The 19,997-nt window shown below is 37.4% G+C and overlaps 1 protein-coding gene across 1 annotated transcript; it reads left to right on the forward strand.

The window, feature by feature from the left end:
• The first annotated feature begins 3,656 nt into the window (after positions 1–3,656).
• Positions 3,657–9,902, forward strand: stx19 (syntaxin 19). Its single transcript, XM_082508972.1, has 6 exons — positions 3,657–3,875; positions 5,923–6,072; positions 6,745–7,041; positions 7,161–7,397; positions 8,534–8,746; positions 9,600–9,902. Exons 3-6 carry the CDS (start codon positions 6,820–6,822, stop codon positions 9,834–9,836), a joined length of 909 nt encoding a protein of 302 aa, XP_082365098.1. The 5' UTR covers positions 3,657–3,875; positions 5,923–6,072; positions 6,745–6,819; the 3' UTR covers positions 9,837–9,902.
• The last annotated feature ends 10,095 nt before the right edge of the window (positions 9,903–19,997 follow it).

The raw sequence follows: 19,997 nt of genomic DNA on the forward strand, positions 1-19,997 counted from the left end.
AATGTCAGACTGCAGGCCTCAGTTAGCATTTTAAATGCTTAACTGTACAGTTACAAAAAGGACTTTAAAAGTATTGAAAAAAAACTCAAAACAAGTGTCAAGATAAAGAAAACACAAGATATCTGGAACAAAACCAGCACATAAGCACAAAAACCCTATACTAACCATCAAGCACAGTGGTAGATGCGCGATGATTTGGCTGTGTTTTGCAGCCCCGGGACCTTGCAGCCATTGAATTAACAAACTCATCTTTATACTGAAGGATTATGAACTGAAATTGAGGCCATCTGTCTATAAGCTAAAAGTACAATGATCCCACACCACACACCAAAAAGTCTACATTAGACCGAATCAAAGGCTTTCAGTGATCCAGTCAAAGTGCTAATCCTAACCCAACCCACCTGCAATGCCATGGTAAAAGCTTAAGAGAGCTATGCATAAATGAATGACCACGAGTCTCAGTGAACTGCAGCAGCATTGTAAAAAATGAATGTTGTTATATGCAAGGATAGATGGAACTGTTGTTTGTCTGTCTCTTGTTTTCCTGGTGTAGGGCCTCCACCTATTGGCCCATTCAAACTTGATTGGTACATGCCTATATGCCTACTGATCTGGACACAGGTGTGAACAGATGTAAAAAACTGATAAAGTTATAGAAACAACAGTTACTTTAACGTATTGCTGATCATTGTAGTTTTGCAAAATGTTGAATGGGTCTACGTGGGTTTTCACACATAGCTTTACTTTTTTTGTAAAATAAATAATGACACTGTGTAAAATTTCATTGTTGTTGTTCAACAGAGGGTGTATGTACCTACGTTTAAGACCTGCTAAGGACTGGATCATTTCTAATTATGTGCTGATGCATAAAAACTTATGTTGATTCCATCCATTTCCCGACAGTGATAAGGCATAATTGTGAGTCCAATGATCTTGGCAAACAAGTATTCCTCAGATTTAGTTGGGATTTCTCTTCCAGTGTTTTGGTTCTAGACTAATTTACACAGAGCTGCCATAATTAAAGGTTGAGATAAGATCTGTTTTGCCCAAAGGTATGGAAAGGATTTAATAATGAGATGTGGTTTGAATGTGTGTGTGAGAACAATAGCAAGCACAAATCTGAATCAACCCTAACAAAATCAGTGATGGAAGAAGATATTTAAGAGCAAATAATCAGGAAAAAAGAACAGGAAACAGATTTATACAGCAACATTTTCTCTGTGGTGCTGATGAAGGTGAGTTCTAATACTCAGAAATCTTGTTTTGTGTTGTTGTCATACAATCTCGCCATTAGGAATAGATGACTCACAGTTGACACACCATAGCAACACAGAGAGTTATTACACACATGGTGATCAAACTTTAACAACAGCATTTTTGTAGTCATCATGTGGTTAATGTTTTTCTTTCTTTCTTTCTTTCTTTCTTTCTTTCTTTCTTTCTTTCTTTCTTTCTTTCTTTCTTTCTTTCTTTCTTTCTTTCTTTCTTTCTTTCTTTCTTTCTTTCTTTCTTTCTTGCTTGCTTGCTTGCTTGATGTCTATGGAAAAGCTCAGTCACTCTAGTGAAGTATAGAACTGTGTAAAAGCTTTGAATCATCCCTCATTTCAAAATTTTGCTGTGAAAACGTTGATGTCCAGGCTCTGGGGAGGCCAATCCATGACTGATAGTGTTCCACTGCATTTTTCTATCTGTCTATATTTTTACTGCATTGGGATTTTGTTTGGGATCATTATCATGCTGAAGAATGAAGCTGTTGGTAATCAGCTGCTCTCCAGATGGTCTTGCACGGTGGCTCAAAATTTGATTGTTCTTTTCTGTGCTCATCATTTTAGCAGTTTTGGCAAAATCTCCAACATCTCATCAATGCAGCCGAAACCATGACAGAGTCTCCACTGTGTTTTACAGGTGGTTTTAGACACTAACTGTTGTACCTCTCTCCTGACATCCTCTGTGCATAGTAATAATTAATGCAATTTTTCAAATTTGCATCATCACTCCATCAAACCTCTTCAGACCAGTTCTTGTGTAATTTGGCCTTTCTCCCGGCCTTTCTCCCAGCCTTTCTCCCTGTTTTCCTTCCTTAAGAATAAGTTCTTGACAGCTACCCTTCCACAGAGACCATTTCTGATGGGGCTTCAACTGAAGGACCAGATGTGTCTTTCAGATCCTTTATTGGTCTCTGCTGAAATTGTTTTCTATTTCTTGAGGACATGCCTTTCAGATACTGTTCATCCACTTTAAATAGATTCTTTAGGCCTGCCATTTCTACTTTTGTCTTCCATTTGCCCAGTTTCATCAGTTTTGTAAGAATACACTTCACACCATACCAAGTTATATATCAAGTTTTTGGCTATTGTCTCTTTTGGAATCACTTTGTTGGTGCAAAAATGCTATATTATGATGGTCAAACTGTGTTATCTTTGGTAAAATGGGTTCTTGGCTAAGTTGTGTGTCATGTATATGATTCCTAGGTCAGTGTTAAATGACTTCACAAACAAACAAAAAGTTACTCCCCTGAAAATGGTCAGATATAAGGACTGGGCTAAAAATAAGCAGCCACTGTCCAAAGAAAACCTTTGAAAAACCTTCAGAAAGGCTGGAGAACTATTGCTCAAGACCACTTAACCAGACCAATTACAAGCAATATACGTGTTTTGGAAGTAAAATCCGAAGAAATCAAGTAGAGCTTATTAGTCTAGTTTTGGTACTTGCTCTTCCTCTTTTACGTATTTGTTTTTGTATCACAAAAGTAGGAAACATTATGGAAGAGGTCTGTTTTTAATATCCAAGTACTCTGTCCTAATAAACAAAAAAGAAAAAAAAGAGTACTGTAGTACACAGTGCTGTATTATAAGTCCTCTGCCTTTTTTAGTATTTTAGTCTCTTTTGTCCTTTGGTAACATTTTAAAGCTGTCTCAGATGAAGTAAATAAACAAAACAAAACAGGAATATATGGTGAGTCAGTATATCTCATTATTTCTGTTCCTTCTCGCTCATATATAGTTTCCCCATCATTGCTTGACTACCAATCTGAATTCTGAAAAACAGTTGCCACAGTTCTTGAAAAAAGACAGTAATTATGCAACCAGCATCCAAAGTTTCATCTCAAAAAGAGTGAACTCTTGTCCCCACTGAAGTCTTCTCTCATCCTCAAAACTTCTCTCCCCTCTCTTTCTCTGACAGCGCAGATCAAACAGCTTTGCACAGCGTGTTATGCTGCATAGCACAAAGTGACTGTGTCCCTTCTTGTGTTGAAAAGGCTCCTAGGTTTCAGGGAGCTTGTCAGTAGAAATCTGTCAAAAGTACTCAGCTGGGTTTGTTGGACTAATACCCAAAGACCATGAGGGCTTACCCCAGGAATCTGGACACTTCACAAAGAAATTAACTTAGCAAATCAAAAGCTCAACGCCCTAGCTGACACCCTAACCACAGTCCCCTTTGTTTGGTTTTAGCAGTGTACACAATACACTTCTGTTTGCTCTGCTCTATTTTCCTGCCCAGGAGTAAGCCTGAGGGTAGGGTTTGTGTGTTCTCTGTACTCACCATCCTGTCTCTCTTCACTTGTTTCTGTATGTAAGCAAATAAGCCTCCAGTCTGCGTTCCTATTGGCTTTACCCAGGACTTTCTCTAAAGAAGGGGAGGTCCTTGAAGCCAACTCAACCACACTTCCTCAAAACTTTCCTGTGAGGGTTTGCGAGTGTAACTGTCTTGATAGTGGCATAACTGTTGCAGTGTCGTTCTGATGACCATCCGGTAAATGTAAGGAGATCTAAAGGTGATCTGATATCATCAAAGACTGTTTGTCTTGGACTACATTCCTGGTGTGAAGGGTAATCCTACCAGGCAGCCTATGATGGAAAACTAACAACATTAAGGTAAAATACATATTTCAGATCAAACGATTGTTATAGCCTCAGAACTTTGTTTCTAGAAACATACTATGATTTGTATTTGAAGGGCAAGAAAACGAGACTAAGAGAAAAAGAAGCTGAATGTCCGTGTATGTTCAGTGTTTTTATTTATTAATAGCAAGCACAACTCCAGCTAAAGAAAGAGAAAAAGTTGGACCAACTACTTTATCTGTTACATTGTAAATGAATTCTTTCAAGACCAGCTTACAACATACAATTGTCTGACCTAGGAAAAATAGGCTACAACAATTGAGAACTCCTCCTTCTCTACCTGCATTGAAATAGGAGAATGTCATCAGAAACACAGGAAAGGGAGGAGATGGATGGGTGGAAGGAAAATATTTGCTTCTTTCACAGACCAAAAATGTTTTCACAGAGTGAGACTGAACTCCTTGAATTAAGCTCTATTCTGTTCCAGGTTTTTAGGCTAAACACAGGAGAATGTGCTCTCAAATCCTTTGAGCAATTTTTTTAATCGGCTCTTCCATGCGGAGCAGGTGGGGAGAGCAAGAAAGAAAAAGAGAGAGGGAAAGAGTTCACCTCAAACTATACTTGTACATTCTTTGAACTCCTGTGAAGTTTATATAAGTTACAATGCACACTCACACACACATAGGATCTTTCCTGTTTGAAATCTATCCAGAAGTGGGATACTCTGTGATTTGAAACGCTCCATTCCCCCCCCACACAATCATGTGCTTGCAAAAGATTATTTTACTGCCTCTAAAACTCAAATCCCTGTGTTGGCTAAAGCATTTTAAAAATGTTGGTATGACCATTTTAATGACAGAAATATGCAGTTGAGTGCACTTCATTGGTCAAAAGCATGTAGAAAATCTAAGTCAGTATCTCATGACTTCAATCAATATGCAGGAAACCAAAAATACATCAAATTAAATGCTTTCTTTAACAATGTTTCTTGAGATATTGTTTTAATAAACTTCCAACTAAATAATCAGATGTTTATCCAAGTGACGTTATCTGTTCTCTGAATTATTTAGAATGCGACAACCTGGCGACAACCTTCTCCGTCTTCTGTTTTTGTTGTGTGTAGAGTTAAACACAAACAAGGCAGTTCCCATGGGAAAATGAGCTCAAGTCTGTTTGACTGATTCCACAGATAAACTTTTTCCCTGTTTTTCTTTCTTGTTTTTTATATATACAGTTAAAAATGCTCTGTACTAAGCAGAATCCCAATATGACTCATCATTTATACTCATCAGAACAAATAAAGTCATTACATACATACAGAGTCAAGATTACAAGCTTTACCTACAAGTATTCTGTAAATATACTAAGGGAGGGATTTAGGTGGTTAGTAACAGCCTTTGTATGAAAACGTAAGGCCTTACATAATATATATATATATATATATATATATATATATATATATATATATATATATATATATATATGTATATAATGCATCGATTAAACCACCACTACGTCTAGTTGGTTGGTCAGCAGCTGTTTGTCTGGAACTTCAAGTCCCACAGGATCTTAGCCCTGTTGTTCTCAACCACCTTTGGTGCTGTGTCCCATTGGGAGTTGGGGACTTCTAGTCTATATGTAGCACAGATGTTGCTAAACACTGTCTCAACCACTTGATTGTCCTTGTCAGTGTACACTGTCCCAACTTGCGTCTTACATCCTGTTGCATAGTCTTCAACTCGGGTTCTGTCAGCTGTGGCAGACTCCTGCCTCTATAGATCTGGTGCTTAGGGCTTGTTCTTGTGCTGCCATGATTAGAGTGTCTTGGTTGTCCTTTAGGCTGGCCTTTTCTAGCCACTAGTAGGATTTCTTGATGTCAGCCACTTTCTCTGTTGATGTATGCAGGGGCTTGGTTGTTCATGATAGTTCCTCCTCCTGTTCCTCGTTGCCATAGCCATCCTCTGAGTAGCTCATCTTGTGGACCATCTTCCTGAATTAACTGTGGATGCTTTGTGTTTCCTCTTGAATTGTGGCTCTGAACCTCACTAATTCTTACCTTCTCTCTTCCCATTGCACTTAGAACTTCAGGCATTGGGTGCAGAACTCCATGCATTTTGAGAAGCCTCACACTTTTCCAATCTGAATGACGCCCCAATGCCCTTGCAGTAGATCCTGCGAGCTAATCGGCTAGTTCACTCCCGGCATACAGCTTGATGTCATCATATGGGAGGTGAGTGAGGGTCAATCCACCCCTGAATCTATGTCCATATTCACTTTTAGTGATGAGCTAAGTTGAGGCTTACACAGAACAAAAGCTGGGATAGCGCAGCCATCTTACAGCAACCTTATTTGTGCTGCCACGTATTCATGAAGTGGTCTTAGTGTCTTCAGACAGTAGGCTTGGATCATATAAGGGCCTAGTGCTGTCTAGCTCTTCACTGCGGATACTCATTGAATGTTCAGAGCACCAGTTATGGATTTTTTTATAGTACAACTAAGAAAGAAAATATTTTTTAAAAATAAAAAATAAAAAATATTATTGTATTTCATATTTTAAAATCATCTAGTATTGACAGAAGTAAAAAGAGCTCATTGCCCATGATCCTATTGTCTCAGCTGTTTCCCTTTAGAATAATTGATACTCAAACCTCTTGATTTAGTGTCATTCTTAAAATTTAGAAACAATCCAGACATGAACTCTAAAAAATATCCATATTAGAACTACAAAATGTTATTTCGTGCTTTTGGTGAAAAAAAGGGCATAGTCATAGACACTTTTTTTAAACTGATTGACACATTCTAGCTTTACTGTCAGTATTTCATACTTTTGTACTGTATATTTTGTTATTATTTACTACAGTGTGTCAAAATGAATAATTTTTCTTTTATTTATTCTGTTCAGGATTTTCTCATCAGCACTGGCAAGATCTTTACATACTGTAATAACTTATAACTGTGAGAGGAGTGCTTTTTCATAATGAGAGACAGATTGGTGGAGTTGCAGCAGAAGGCTCAAGAGTTATCTGTGGTTGCAACTGAGAATACCAATCCTTTCTCAGTGGAGGATGATGATGACGACTCTGTGGCGTTTGGGGTCATAAAGCCACAAGCTGTGGTGTTTGAGGAGGAGCCAGTCATTCAGGACTTTCTGTCAGAGGTTGAGCATATACAAGATGACATTGCAGTGCTGGAAACAGAGGTAAAAATGACTAAACTAGACTTGCATTTAGCATTTGTTTATTTATTTATTACACGATATTTGCAGGATATTACTTACTATGTTATTAACGTGTGTTTCCAAATCTTACCTACAAACAGGTCCTTAAGTTCACTCAACAGCAAAAGACCATGGTGGCAACCATGCGTCGTTTTAGTGTGATGAAAAAAGAGAGCAGCATAACACGAGACATAAAGCTCAGGGCCGAAAGCCTCCACCGTCGTTTAGACAACCTTTCGAAACAGGTCCAGAAAACTATGGAGCAGCAGGGACCTACTGCTGCTTTAACGAGAATACAAAGCTCCCAACATGCAGCACTACTCCGCCGCTTCCAGCAGGTCTGGAGTATATTCTTACTATTTTTTTTTCTTTTTGATATTTAACTCTTTCTTTCTTTTTTTCTTTCTTTGGTAGATTAGTTTGAAAAGAGTTAAAGTTTCACACACACAAACACACACACACATACACACACATATACATATATATATATATATATATGTATATATATATATATATATATATATATATATATATATATATATATATATATATATATAAAACACCCAGCACGCCCCTGCGGGCGGTTTATCCTTCAAGCTCGGGTCCTCTACCAGAGGCCTGGGAGCTTGAGGGTCCTGCGCAGTATCTTAGCTGTTCCCAGGACTGCACTCTTCTGGACAGAGATCTCCGATGTTATTCCCGGGATCTGCTGGAGCCACTCGCCTAGCTTGGGAGTCACCGCACCTAGTGCTCCGATTACCACGGGGACCACCGTTACCTTCACCCTCCACATCCTCTCGAGCTCTTCTCTGAGCCCTTGGTATTTCTCCAGCTTCTCGTGTTCCTTCTTCCTGATATTGCTGTCATTCGGAACCGCTACATCGATCACTACGGCCGTCTTCTTCTGTTTGTCTACCACCACTATGTCCGGTTGGTTAGCCACCACCATTTTGTTCGTCTGTATCTGGAAGTCCCACAGGATCTTAGCTCGGTCATTCTCCACCACCCTTGGGGGCATCTCCCATTTTGACCTCGGGACTTCCAGATTATACTCGGCACAGATGTTCCTGTACACTATGCCGGCCACTTGGTTATGGCGTTCCATGTATGCCTTGCCTGCTAGCATCTTGCACCCCGGCGGAAGGGGCTACATGAATAGGATGCGGGACCTATGGATTCTTCGATATATATATATATGTATATATATATATATATATATATATATATATATATATATATATATATATATATATATGAATACATACATACATACATAAATAAATATATACATTTATCTGTATTTGATAACGTGAAAAGAAATGCAGTAAATGCACTGTGAACACTGTGAAAACTGTCACTGCACCGAAGACCATGTTTATGTTTTCTACTGATGATAAAAAACATGGGACTAAAACGTCTCTCATTCTTCATACACTGTCTTCCTCTTATTTCTTTTGGCTGTAATTATTTTCAGGTAATGCGAGAGTATAATGAAGGCCTGCTGACCAAGCAAGAGCGCTGTAAGCACTTCATTATCCGGCAGCTGGAGGTATCAGGAAAACCTGTAACAGAGGAGGAGGTGGATGAGATGGTGGCCACCGGAAATTGGGAGGTGTTCAACGAGAACCTGCTGAATGATGTCAGAATCACGCGGACACAATTATCTGAGATCGAACAGCGACACAAGGTAAGGGAAGCACAAGTAACTCACTGGACCAACACAAAGGTAACAATAGATTCTTGAAGGCACCTAAAACAACCAGCCATTCATGGCAAATAAACTAATTCAGTGTTCTTTATTTGATAGAAATTTGCTCCTTGCTAAAGTTAGATATCCAGTCTGTTCATGCTGTGAATGTGAGAATCTTTAATAACAAAAATTAACAAGAGCGGTTTGAGAATGCATATGAGATAATATATCAATATTCAGCAATGCTAAACAATCCTTTAAAAGGCTCTTGGAAATAGATCTGGATCAACTGTGGAAGCTAATAACATTGAATCTGGCCCAAACCCAACCTCTGGTAAAATTTTCATGCAAATTCATTCGCTTTTTGATTAGCCCTGCTAACAAACAGTCAAACCTAAACAAACACATATCCTCTTTAAGGGAGGTAATAAAAAAGTGCCATTTTTAGCATGTTTTACAAATACACTACATCAGCTGACACAAATGGGTAAAGGAGCAGAAAAGGTTTGTACTGGTTGTTATTCTAGACATTTATCAGAGATTCGTGTAGACCTGGGACACCAGGTGAATAAAATTGACTCCTTGAGAATAGAAAGAAGTAGTGCTCTCTGTCCTAACAAACACCTTTACAGCCAGTGTTGAATACAGAGAGATGTGTTAGTGAAACAGGACATTAATCACTAAGTATATAAAAGTCATGAGAATGTTGAGCATTTTCCCATGCTCAGGTCATGGTCTTCCTCAGCCTGCTCCTTCATTGCGTCTTAAATCTTCTGGTCCTTTCTCCCATCATCTGACTAATGTCTCTCTTACCTGCAGTATTAATCCCACTATCCTTCTCCACCAACAGGAGTTGTTGAGCCTGGAGAACAATATGAAGGAGCTTCGGGACCTCTTCATGGACATTTTCATGCTGGTGGAGGAACAGGGGGTCTTTATTGAACACATTCAGACCAATGTAGAGATGACGCAGGATTACGTGGTTGCATCTAATGAGAAGTTTAAGGCAGCTGCCAGGTATAAGAAGAGGAACCCAATTCGACAGCTTTGCTGTTGCTGCTGCCCTCCATGGCGATGCTGCTTGTAATACATAGAATAATTTGAATCATAGCTTTTTGGAAAACTGATTTTACTTCATTTTACCTGTTGGAAGTAAGTAACACTGGCTTTCAGTACCGCTAAAGTTACAGGAAAGGTACTGAACTTTTGGCTGTTGAACAGAGCAACAGTGAAGACAGATTCAACAGAGCATAGAAACCAATTAGGGGGAATGGGCCAGCATTGGTATGGGAGGCACCTATTTCATTCAAGAAGGTGTGAAGCGGCTGCTATTAGAAGAGACAGTTCTGTGAGTGCTACTCACCAACACTGTTGCTTACTGGAGACCTTCACTGTCATCTGACAGAGGTCGCAAACAAGGGGAGGCCACTGACTTTGCTACATCAGCAAGACTGATATCTCACCGTTTTTCTTTTTTTTTTTCCTTTTGTCCTGCTACACGAACTCTTGATAATGACTTGTGGCTTGTTTTTAATACATTATCTGCACTTTAAAATGTCTTTTCTTTTGAGCACAAACATAAATTTACTTTAAGAGTGGCATTGAGCCATTAGATATTCATTCCAGTCTTGGTCCACATGCTGATGGAAAAAAGTTGTTTTACAATTAGTCATTAGTCTCATTTGCATTTCAAAGTAAGATCATTTTCAGTGAAAGAAAAAAGTAATTAATTTATGCACTTTCACATAGACGTATTCAAATAAAACTTTGAATAATGAGGCTTGATCAAAATATTTCTGCCATAATCACAAAACTGCAGGAAATCATCGAAGCCATTTGTGTAAAAATAAGAGCGAAAATTACATTTGAGGAAATTCATTAAATTCTTTATGTTTTGCATTTTGAGTGTTATCAATTCTTTTTCATTGTTCAGATGAATATTTTGCACCAATATGCATCATTATTAACCAGACTAATACACTACACAAAAGGGAACTGGTTTCAGAAAAGGAACCAAAGTATTACTGGGAATATGTTGACTGAAAAATAGAACCAGCAGACTCACACATGATGATAAGTAATGATCTTCTCTCCCCCATTTACTTAAGTTAACTGTATAATATTAACTAACAATCCCTGCTCATGACAAAGCCAAAAATAAGTGCTGCATTAATTCATTAATTAACTGCTGACCTTCCTCACTGGAACAGCTGAAACTCCTCTTTTTGTCTACAGTGCCAGTGATGTTCCTCAGTGAGTCATTGACCCGTGTTCTTGGGAATCCGGGACAACATACAGGTGAACTAGGTGTGTCAGAGCTAGCCTGGATAATCTGGTTTGTCTACTATCCCAGGATAGTTTCCACATAACAATCCCGCATTACTATAGGAATACTGTGTGTACACATAGCAGTTCACTTCAAATGCATGGTAAGATGACATGCCTTGGTCAAATAGTCTTCTGCTTAACTATATATTTAATTATATATATAGTTATATAGTGTTTATGTAGTGTTTAACAATAATATACATATAGTTAAACACTACAAGTATATTATAATTTTAACTCTAGCTGTAAATTAAGAATAAAATTTGATCAAGAAAATGTTAAAAAGTTACAATAATGACCTTTAAAATTTGTTTAGTAAATTACACATCTTTTTTTACAACATTCAAATGTAAAAAGATGTGTAATTTCCAATTTACTTGTATTATACTGTTCCCTTAGATTTAGAAGGAGAACAGGGTGCGACATGTTTGATAGCTTCTTCTATCTGACTGAAAAAGTATTTTCCTTAATCTAATCTCGCGTGTTGTACATCAGCCTTTCCAATATTAAAAAGACATCTTGAAACCAAGACATTAATGCATGAAATACTTAAATTTAATCGTGTATATCAAATAACAATACACGACAGTGCATAGTTTACCCTTTTACACTGACATAGTGAGAAAAAATGAGACACTGCTGCAAATTGCAGGGTTACTGAACAGCAACAATGCCATCCAGTGTTCACTAAGATAATTACCAGTTTTTTAAAAAGTTATTACTTAATATGACATGACTGTGTAGTTATGAAAGTGCTGGAACAGCAAATAAACAGCAGACAGTTTTCTCCTAAAAGTGCAGAGATTTATTTTATAAATATTGGTGTGGGACTAGTAACACAAATATTACTCAGATTAGATGAACACTGCAAGGCAGTATCAAGATTCAGCTCAAACCATGATAAATACAAACAGTTGTCAGCAAAGCCTAGGAATAAAACACCTTTTTTTCTTGCATTGGTTCTATAACCAAACTGCAGAAGAATTGTGTTTTTGTGGTCTAAGTAAAAACTGTTCAATTAAAATGCAGATGTAAAATATCTGTGAGATATTTGCCATGACAAATGGAATAACCCCCTTTTGACTCTAAGTTAAATGAATGTATTCACACAGCATCAGTGATTGTGACACTTAAACTTTACTATTGTGAAACTTGTACAGTATCTTATACTACTCTATTACTCTAGTAGCCCATGACAACAGCAGACTGCTTGAGAGCAGTTATCAGTTCATAAATCTATGGACATCTATTCAGACTCACCAGGTTTTACCCAAAAGTCTGTTGTTTTTTCTTCCTCCTAGCAACAACTTGCTTCACATTCAAAAGGTTTCACTCTGTGGGAGCGGCTCTATTCAGCAAATATGTTCAGATGTTGAGAAGTTCCACTGTGGATTTATCTTGTTTACCCCCAACACTCAAGCCCTTATCCAATATTTCATCTGAAACCCTCTAGCCTGGAGCCAATGTAAAGTTTGTTCCTTTTAGCCAAATCAGATTTTCTTAGACAGTCGGTTTGCTTGGACCTGCTCCACCAGGCCTGCTCATACAGCTGTTATGAGAAGTCTGGACCTAAAAGCAAAATGTCCTTACTACCCACTTGTCCAAAGAAGGACACGTTTTTCACTAGTACAGTCTAACATATGAAGCAGCATTTTTGGGGTCCTAACCTCTTAAAGGTTTTTTTTTTTTAGTTATTTTCAAATACCAGAAAATGCTGATGAAGGATAGGTCATACTTATGGTTTCTCATTTAACCTCCTAGGACCTGGCGTCCACATATGTGGACATCACATTTTTGTTTATTTAGACCCAAATACTCAATTTTGCTCTACAAGGGCCAGATATCCACTTATGAGGACATTATACTACCACTGTTCTATCAAAATTTTAAACGAATATCCTCATTTGTGGCTCTCATTTTTCTTAGAAACAAAAATTGGGTAAAAAAAAATCTGGTAATTTTTTGTTTTTACATTCATCGGGCCTCAATATGCCCAAATATCAAAGAGAAATTAAAAATGCATGCTGCGGAAGAGTTCGGGTCTTAGGAGGTTAATGCTCATGCAGTTCTCAGTGTGGTACATTTGCATGCTACCTATTCATGCTACCTATTTGTCTTTGATGTAAATATATAAAAATTGTGTATGTTTCTGTTCTGTGTCTTATGTACTGTTTGTTTGTATATGTGTCTTTCTTGCTGCTGTTACACCCAAATTTCCCCTTGTGGGACAAGGATTCTTCTTCTTCTTCTTCTGCTTCTTCTTCTTCTTCTTCTTCTTCTTCAATTTAGTACCACATATTCATTGTGAATAACTTTACTCAATTGCCCAACGGCCCATCAGTCACGTCTGATTTAACAATAATGTGAATAGTGTTCATGGGAATTTACAATGCAGATGACTGCTGACAGGGTTGCAGTGACGTCTGTTTGTGGTTATGTACTGTACATATTTCTTCTGTCTGCCCTGTCAGTCACAACATTGATCCCAAAGACTTTCTCCAAATGTCTGTAGAACATCAAAGCAGCCCTCCGGTGAGTAACACCAGCTGTGGTTATAGAGAGCTGACATTACTTTACTGCCTGGTTTTATCACACCCATCAAAATCTGAGCACGGAGATATCAGTGCCCTCAGAAACACATAAATCACAAAGAAACTGCAGTGTCAGAGTGGCACCTCCTTTGGAAATGAGTATGGTTAATAATTTCATAGCAGTGCTGTTTGGTTTCTCTGATCAGAAGGCAATGTCCAGTTTCTGATAAATTTGCACTATTTCTTGACCATATTTTATACCTTTTATGTGTGATGAAAATGAAGTCAGCATTATTGTTGGTTTGAAACAGGGCTGCTTTTAGCCAGTTATCACGATGTACTTGGAAAAATAATAGGTGAGCAACTCGGAAGGTATGTGTTACCTTAGCCCAGAGAAAAGAGCCCATTTCTCAAGGTACAACTTTGCACAATGCCCCAAAAATGCACTAGTTAAACACTAATTCTCTCCATGCATTTCATTGTGTGATTTTTCGTAAGCAGTGTGTGAGCAGTCTGAGGCATCAGATTTAATTCTGTGCGGCAGATGAGTTCGGCTTCAGGGATCTTATGTTACTTGACCGTAATGGGAAGTAGTGAGCAGTGAGCAACTTTGGAAACAGAGTGTATGGTTCATACCCAATCAGTTAAATGGTAATGGTGTTTCCTTTCCTGTTTTCTCTCTCCTTTTTAAACTTTTGATTGGGTGGGAAAGACACACAATGAGCCCCTGTCCATAGCTCTGTCCAAAGCTGTTGCCAGCCTAGGTTTGAAACAGGAAATGAACAATGCTTTGTTTGGCCACTGAGGTGCTCCAGTCTTCTTTAGTCTAATATAGTCTTTATACATGGTTTGCCTCAATCATATTTATAACAAGAGTTGAGGGAAATGTCATAGTGTTCTCACAGAGATATTTTTAGGGTAGGTCAGTCTTCATTAAAAAAATGAAACTGAAATTGTTTGAAAGAACATAATCTTAATATATAATTAAATTTTAAGGATGGGCTCCTGGTTTTCAGGTGACATTTCAGTTTTAGTTCTGGCCATCAACTTTTGATACACATCAAATATGATATAAAAAAAAAAAACCCTGAAAATATCCTAACTGAACCAAAGGAAAATAAAATCATTGGTGCTTTAAAGATTACAACCATTTGTAATAAGTATCAGACAGAGTAGTTATGATCAGTGTTGGTCAAGTTACTTGAAAAAAGTAATCAGTAACTAATTACTGATTACTTCCCCAAAAAAGTAATCCCATTACTTTACTGATTACTTATTTTCAAAAGTAATTAATTACTTAGTTACTTAGTTACTTTTTAAAAACACGATTTACAACCTGAAGAGGTGATAAAGCGATAGATCGTTCAGCCCAATTCTACTTTTTCTGCATAATCCATCATACAAAATGTAATCAAATGGAAAAGTCTCTTTTTTTAACTTGTTTTATCAGTTTTAATATTTTAACTTTATGCATCAAGCAAAAATTTCATTATATGCAACATTCTCTGACTTGAATAAATTAGTTTAACATTTAAACCTATTTTCTACACATTCCAGCGCATAAAATAAAATATTTTTTGTGTTTACACTCAGTCTTTCAAATATATGCAAGTAAAACACTATTTTCACCTGTAAAGCAGGACTGCAGTAGGCGGAGGTTTACCCTGGTGCAGGTGTGCCGCGGTCAGTTGAAGAATCCGCGAGTTTCTCTGTGAATTTCCCATTACGTCGTTGCGCACTTGGTGCTTGCTTGGAAGTTTAGGGGTTTTTTTCGCTGTAAAAAGAAGTTTTCTTCACACGATGGACGCTAATGTTTTTGTCACTTTTTATGGAATCAAACTCAAAGTAAGGTCAGTACTTCCACGCTTTAAACGCTGCACGCTCATACTCTCTCCCACAATCGATATGTGATCCATTGTTGATCTGCACACAGCTGTTGTCACTAACGGCGCACTCGCTTATGTCACTGTCACTGTCTCGCAAATAATCACAGTTTTAGTAACGCAGTAATGCAGCTTTCCTACGGGAAAGTAACGGTAATCTAATTACCGTTTTTGCAATAGTAATCCCTTACTTTACTCGTTACTTGAAAAAAGTAATCAGATTACAGTAACGCGTTACAAGTAACGCGTTACTGCCCATCTCTGGTTATGATAGTAGTGAGGTACAAAGTTATAAAATCCAAGCAATGGTTTTGTTAATACAGATAGTAGTTAGATAATATAAGAACAGTACTTTACAGGATTGAGATCAGTTATTTTTCAACAAGATCTAGAGAGAATGTATACACAGCAAAATCTCCAGTGTTAAATTAACACTGGAGATTTTGCTGTGTAACAATGTATAGAAGATCAAACCTTCTGTCCATGATAATGATAAAACGTTTTTTTTTTGTTTAAGTAAAATCAAAGGGCTGTTCTTTCTAGATGCATTTTGTTTATGTTAGATATTTTACATTGACCTTATATTGACTGACATAATATCTATTCCTTCAGAGTCAGTGGCTGCATGAATAGGTATTCAGACACTTTCCTTTCATACCGTGCTATCATTCCTAAAGAGTATAAGCAAGTCCATAATATAATGGATAACGTGAGCCATCTGCTCATGCAATGTCATAATTTGTCATTGCACATTAAAGACTTTTGAGTAGAAAAAACATTATTTCTTAAATCTATTGCTCTGGTAAATATTAGATATAATTGAGAGTGAGAATGTTGGAAGGCCAATAAGACATTAGCCTCTATGTACTTTGTAACTTCGCATAATTTTTGTCACTTTTACACCTCTCAAAAGTTGTTTGTGCTCTTCTTTGTGCGTACTTATTCTAATCTCTTATAATAATTTCTTAAGATGCAAAGGTAAGCTATGGTAGCCCGAGATTTATAAGCCAGCTAATGTCAAAAGTTTACTCTTATATATATTACCAAACATAAGATAAATGTCCCAACTGAAATCTTTTCTCACAGTGATATATGAGCTTCAGTAATAAGAGCTTTGAGAAGGTCAGAACTTGATTTCCTTCTGTGAGCCATCTGTGACGATCCTATGCAGATACAACAAATGGTGATGCTCACATCTGTGTGTATCTGCTGCAGTGGCTTAAAAGATATTTTCATCTTCTTGACAGGTGTGTGGATCGCCACATGTGAAACTTGTGTAAAACAAAGGGAAGCAAGTATAGTACGTGTCACATGGTATCGCTTTTATGGCCACTGTTCTTTGCAGTGATGGGAGAAAGTAAACTGTAACTGTAAATCCACACTGGGATCCTGGCATTGTATCAGCTCCCCAATAAGAGTAATAATGTTTGAAATGGTCGTTGTATGAATGTTTATGCTTGGTTTGATCTTTGTGTATTTTCTGCTCCTCCAGAGATACTCAGCACGCTACACTCAGATTCCTTTGGCTTGGGTTCAATCAAGATTTTTCCTCCAGAATTTTCCTATTCCTCTTGACATATGGCGTTATGATATTGACAGATGTGTGTGATATGGGAAGACGCGAGAAAGCTTTCAGCAGGGGTGACGCATGTTCCAAGCCACAGCTGCAAGTTTGAAAAGAACCTGATGTCACACCGTCATTCAATTCAAGTGAATATAGTAAACTGTCAATCTGCGATGCACTTTTAATGAAAAAATTTAAACCTACACAGTCATCATTTATGAGCGGATCTAGCAAGATTCAGGCAATAAAAGTATTACTAAAACAGCTGTTATTACATTTTTTTAATAATTATAACATTAAAAAAAACAGAATTTAAATTCACATAACTTCATTTTTGAGATACAAATACATAAAAAGTAAGATATTCAAATTCCTTCTGTATTTAAACATGCAATCAACACATAGCACAAGAACTGTGTAAACAGCATTTACAAACCTACACATATCTGTGGACAATAACACAAAAATCACAACATAACAAACTTATCCAAAAACATGTAAAACGTTTAAATGGTCCTAAGCTATTTTTTTCACAACTCTGTACAACTCTTAAATACATTTAATACAATACAAGCATGTGGTTGCTTCTATGTAGCTATTGAAACTTTGACACGTCTTAATTTTTCAGGTCTTTAGTTGTATACCTTAGTATCATATATAATAATTCAAAGGCCTTCACAGGCTTAAAACAGACTAAGTCATAAAAACCATATGCCTTTTAGTCATATCTGCTGTCTTAAACTTAAACAAACAACAGAACAGACTTGTATACAGCTATCCACCTTGGTATTAAATGTTTACATTTAGCAAATATGATAAATTTCCCAGTTCAGACTCTAATGGGTATGTAGTACTTATGGCTTATTTTTAATTGCTTGTCACTTGATGACTTGGGTCAGAAGTTTGTATTCCAGTCTTATGTTCAGTGGAAACATTCTGGATAACAGTTGACTAGTGACTGAATTATTGAATGAGCTTTCTTGTAAGGCCCTTCATGAAATGGGAATTGACCAGCAGAGGGAGCCGAGATCCAAGAATTACCATACTTCAAATGCTTTGGTGTCTGTGACTTCCCAACAAGTAATAAAACAATTCTCTTTTGGTGCGCACTGCAGTCGTGAAAAATTATCTGTTACTGGTCTTAAACAAGATAAAACCTGCATTTAGATAAAACCTTTATAGCATCGCTTTTTATTCTGTGCTGTTGAATATTGATTCATGGCCTCAACAATGAAAGGTGAACAGAGGCAGGGGCAGTCAGGCCACAGCTGACACATACATGAGGATGGAGGAGAGGTGAAAATGAACTGAGACGTGGGTGAATAAAACATGTCTCTAAGGACTTTGCCTTGTTTCACTCCTCTGTGGGCTCCAAGAGAACTGCGAGCCTCCCTGATGGTAAATCCTCTCTGTAATAGGAGGGCAAATACATTTAGTCCCCTGGGCAAACACACACACACACACAGTGTTAGACATGTACGTGCAACGTATTCACAGGCCGAGACACATCACTCGCAATATGTTGTATAGCTGTCTTTTTAGTGCTGTTAGCCTTCATTTTTTGAAAGTAGCGTTATCTTTTGCAGCACTGCCTCTTATTAGTCAAAATGATTGCAAGTGAAAATGTGCTATCGGTTCAGGGGCTAAATACACAGGACATTTGTCTGACCTTGTAAAAAAAAAATGCAGACAAGCTATTAAGACCTATTAACATGATGCTGTCGTGGTCCACTCCATTCTATGTAATAAGTAATACGATCTTGACTCCATGCTTTATTCTACCTTGTCATCAAACTCTGCAGAAAGTGATTAGATTTCTCCCTGAGCTTCATAATGTTATTTACTCTATTGGATAACAGTGTGGGGGAAATAGTTGTGTGGTCTACTGCAGAAGCAGTAAGTGCATTCAGCACAATTTCTGCTATCATAATCAAAAGTGGAAAGTTGAGTCTAATCTCAAAGATAGACCGAAGTGCACTGCTGACATTGAGATAAACTGTAAACTGTGACCATGTGTGTATATAAAGACTGCAAACAATGCCAAATATACACGTTTTTAAGAAAAATAACAAATTTCATTGTAAGAATTTTAAGATAAGTTTCAGCTCTACCATCATTAAGTTGATTACTCAAGATAAATGAAAGCTATTTAGACTGTTAAAAAAATCTTTTTGCTCACTTAGATAAAAATGCAAAACACATTTCCTCCAAAAAAGGAAGACTGATAAAGCACAGGAACTAAAGTTTGGGATTTCAGAGATTTCTTCTCTTGAACTGGGAACAGACAATATCTGCTTCTGCAGCATCTGGCATAACTGTTATAGCATAACTGATAAGCATAAGCATATAAATGAACAGTTTACATAGTCTTGAAATAGTCTTGAAAGCAGTGGTTTTGCACTCAGACGAGGCAAAATAAATATAAAATAAGCTGACACTGACTTTTTACCACTAAAATTTGGTTCAGATTTTTCAAACTCTAATTATTAACTAATTATTGATGTCTTCCTGACACTGGGGAATGTGAAGTTTAGTTTAGTTTTTTTTTTAATTAATTAATTTTTAGGCTTGTGATAGTGTGCACGGCAGTGTGAGTAGGAAAGTCTTTTCAATGCTCACCACAAGATAATGAAGTTTAAATATATCTGAAATGTGCACCTTAAATTAAGAGAGATGCATTTGCAACAGCTTAAAATCTCCAAGCAAAAATTGATTGCTACGATTATAATATCTCATTTTTTGGGTATTTCAGTGAAATAAGTACTACAGCTCCAGGAAGAAAGTCGAGCAGCCAACGCTCATAAGGGTTCTCTGGGTTATGGATTACAGTGGTTTCACCTCAGTTCAGAACTCACCTCCGGGACTTCATAAAGCTCCTGACTCTTGGCCAGACTCTCATTAGGCCCACACAGCCCTTTGCCCTCTATCCGACAGCACTGGCA

This window comes from Aulonocara stuartgranti, assembly GCF_965226115.1.
Source record: "Aulonocara stuartgranti genome assembly, chromosome: 16".
NCBI classification, from domain to species: domain Eukaryota; kingdom Metazoa; phylum Chordata; class Actinopteri; order Cichliformes; family Cichlidae; genus Aulonocara; species Aulonocara stuartgranti.

Excerpts from the sequence above, each read along its gene's own strand:
- stx19 (XM_082508972.1), top strand. The coding sequence starts at position 6,820 with ATGAGAGACAGATTGGTGGAGTTGCAGCAGAAGGCTCAAGAGTTATCT. Across the intron at positions 7,042-7,160 it reads TTGCAGTGCTGGAAACAGAG|GTCCTTAAGTTCACTCAACA; the intron begins GTAAAAATGACT and ends ACCTACAAACAG. Across the intron at positions 8,747-9,599 it reads AGATCGAACAGCGACACAAG|GAGTTGTTGAGCCTGGAGAA; the intron begins GTAAGGGAAGCA and ends CTCCACCAACAG.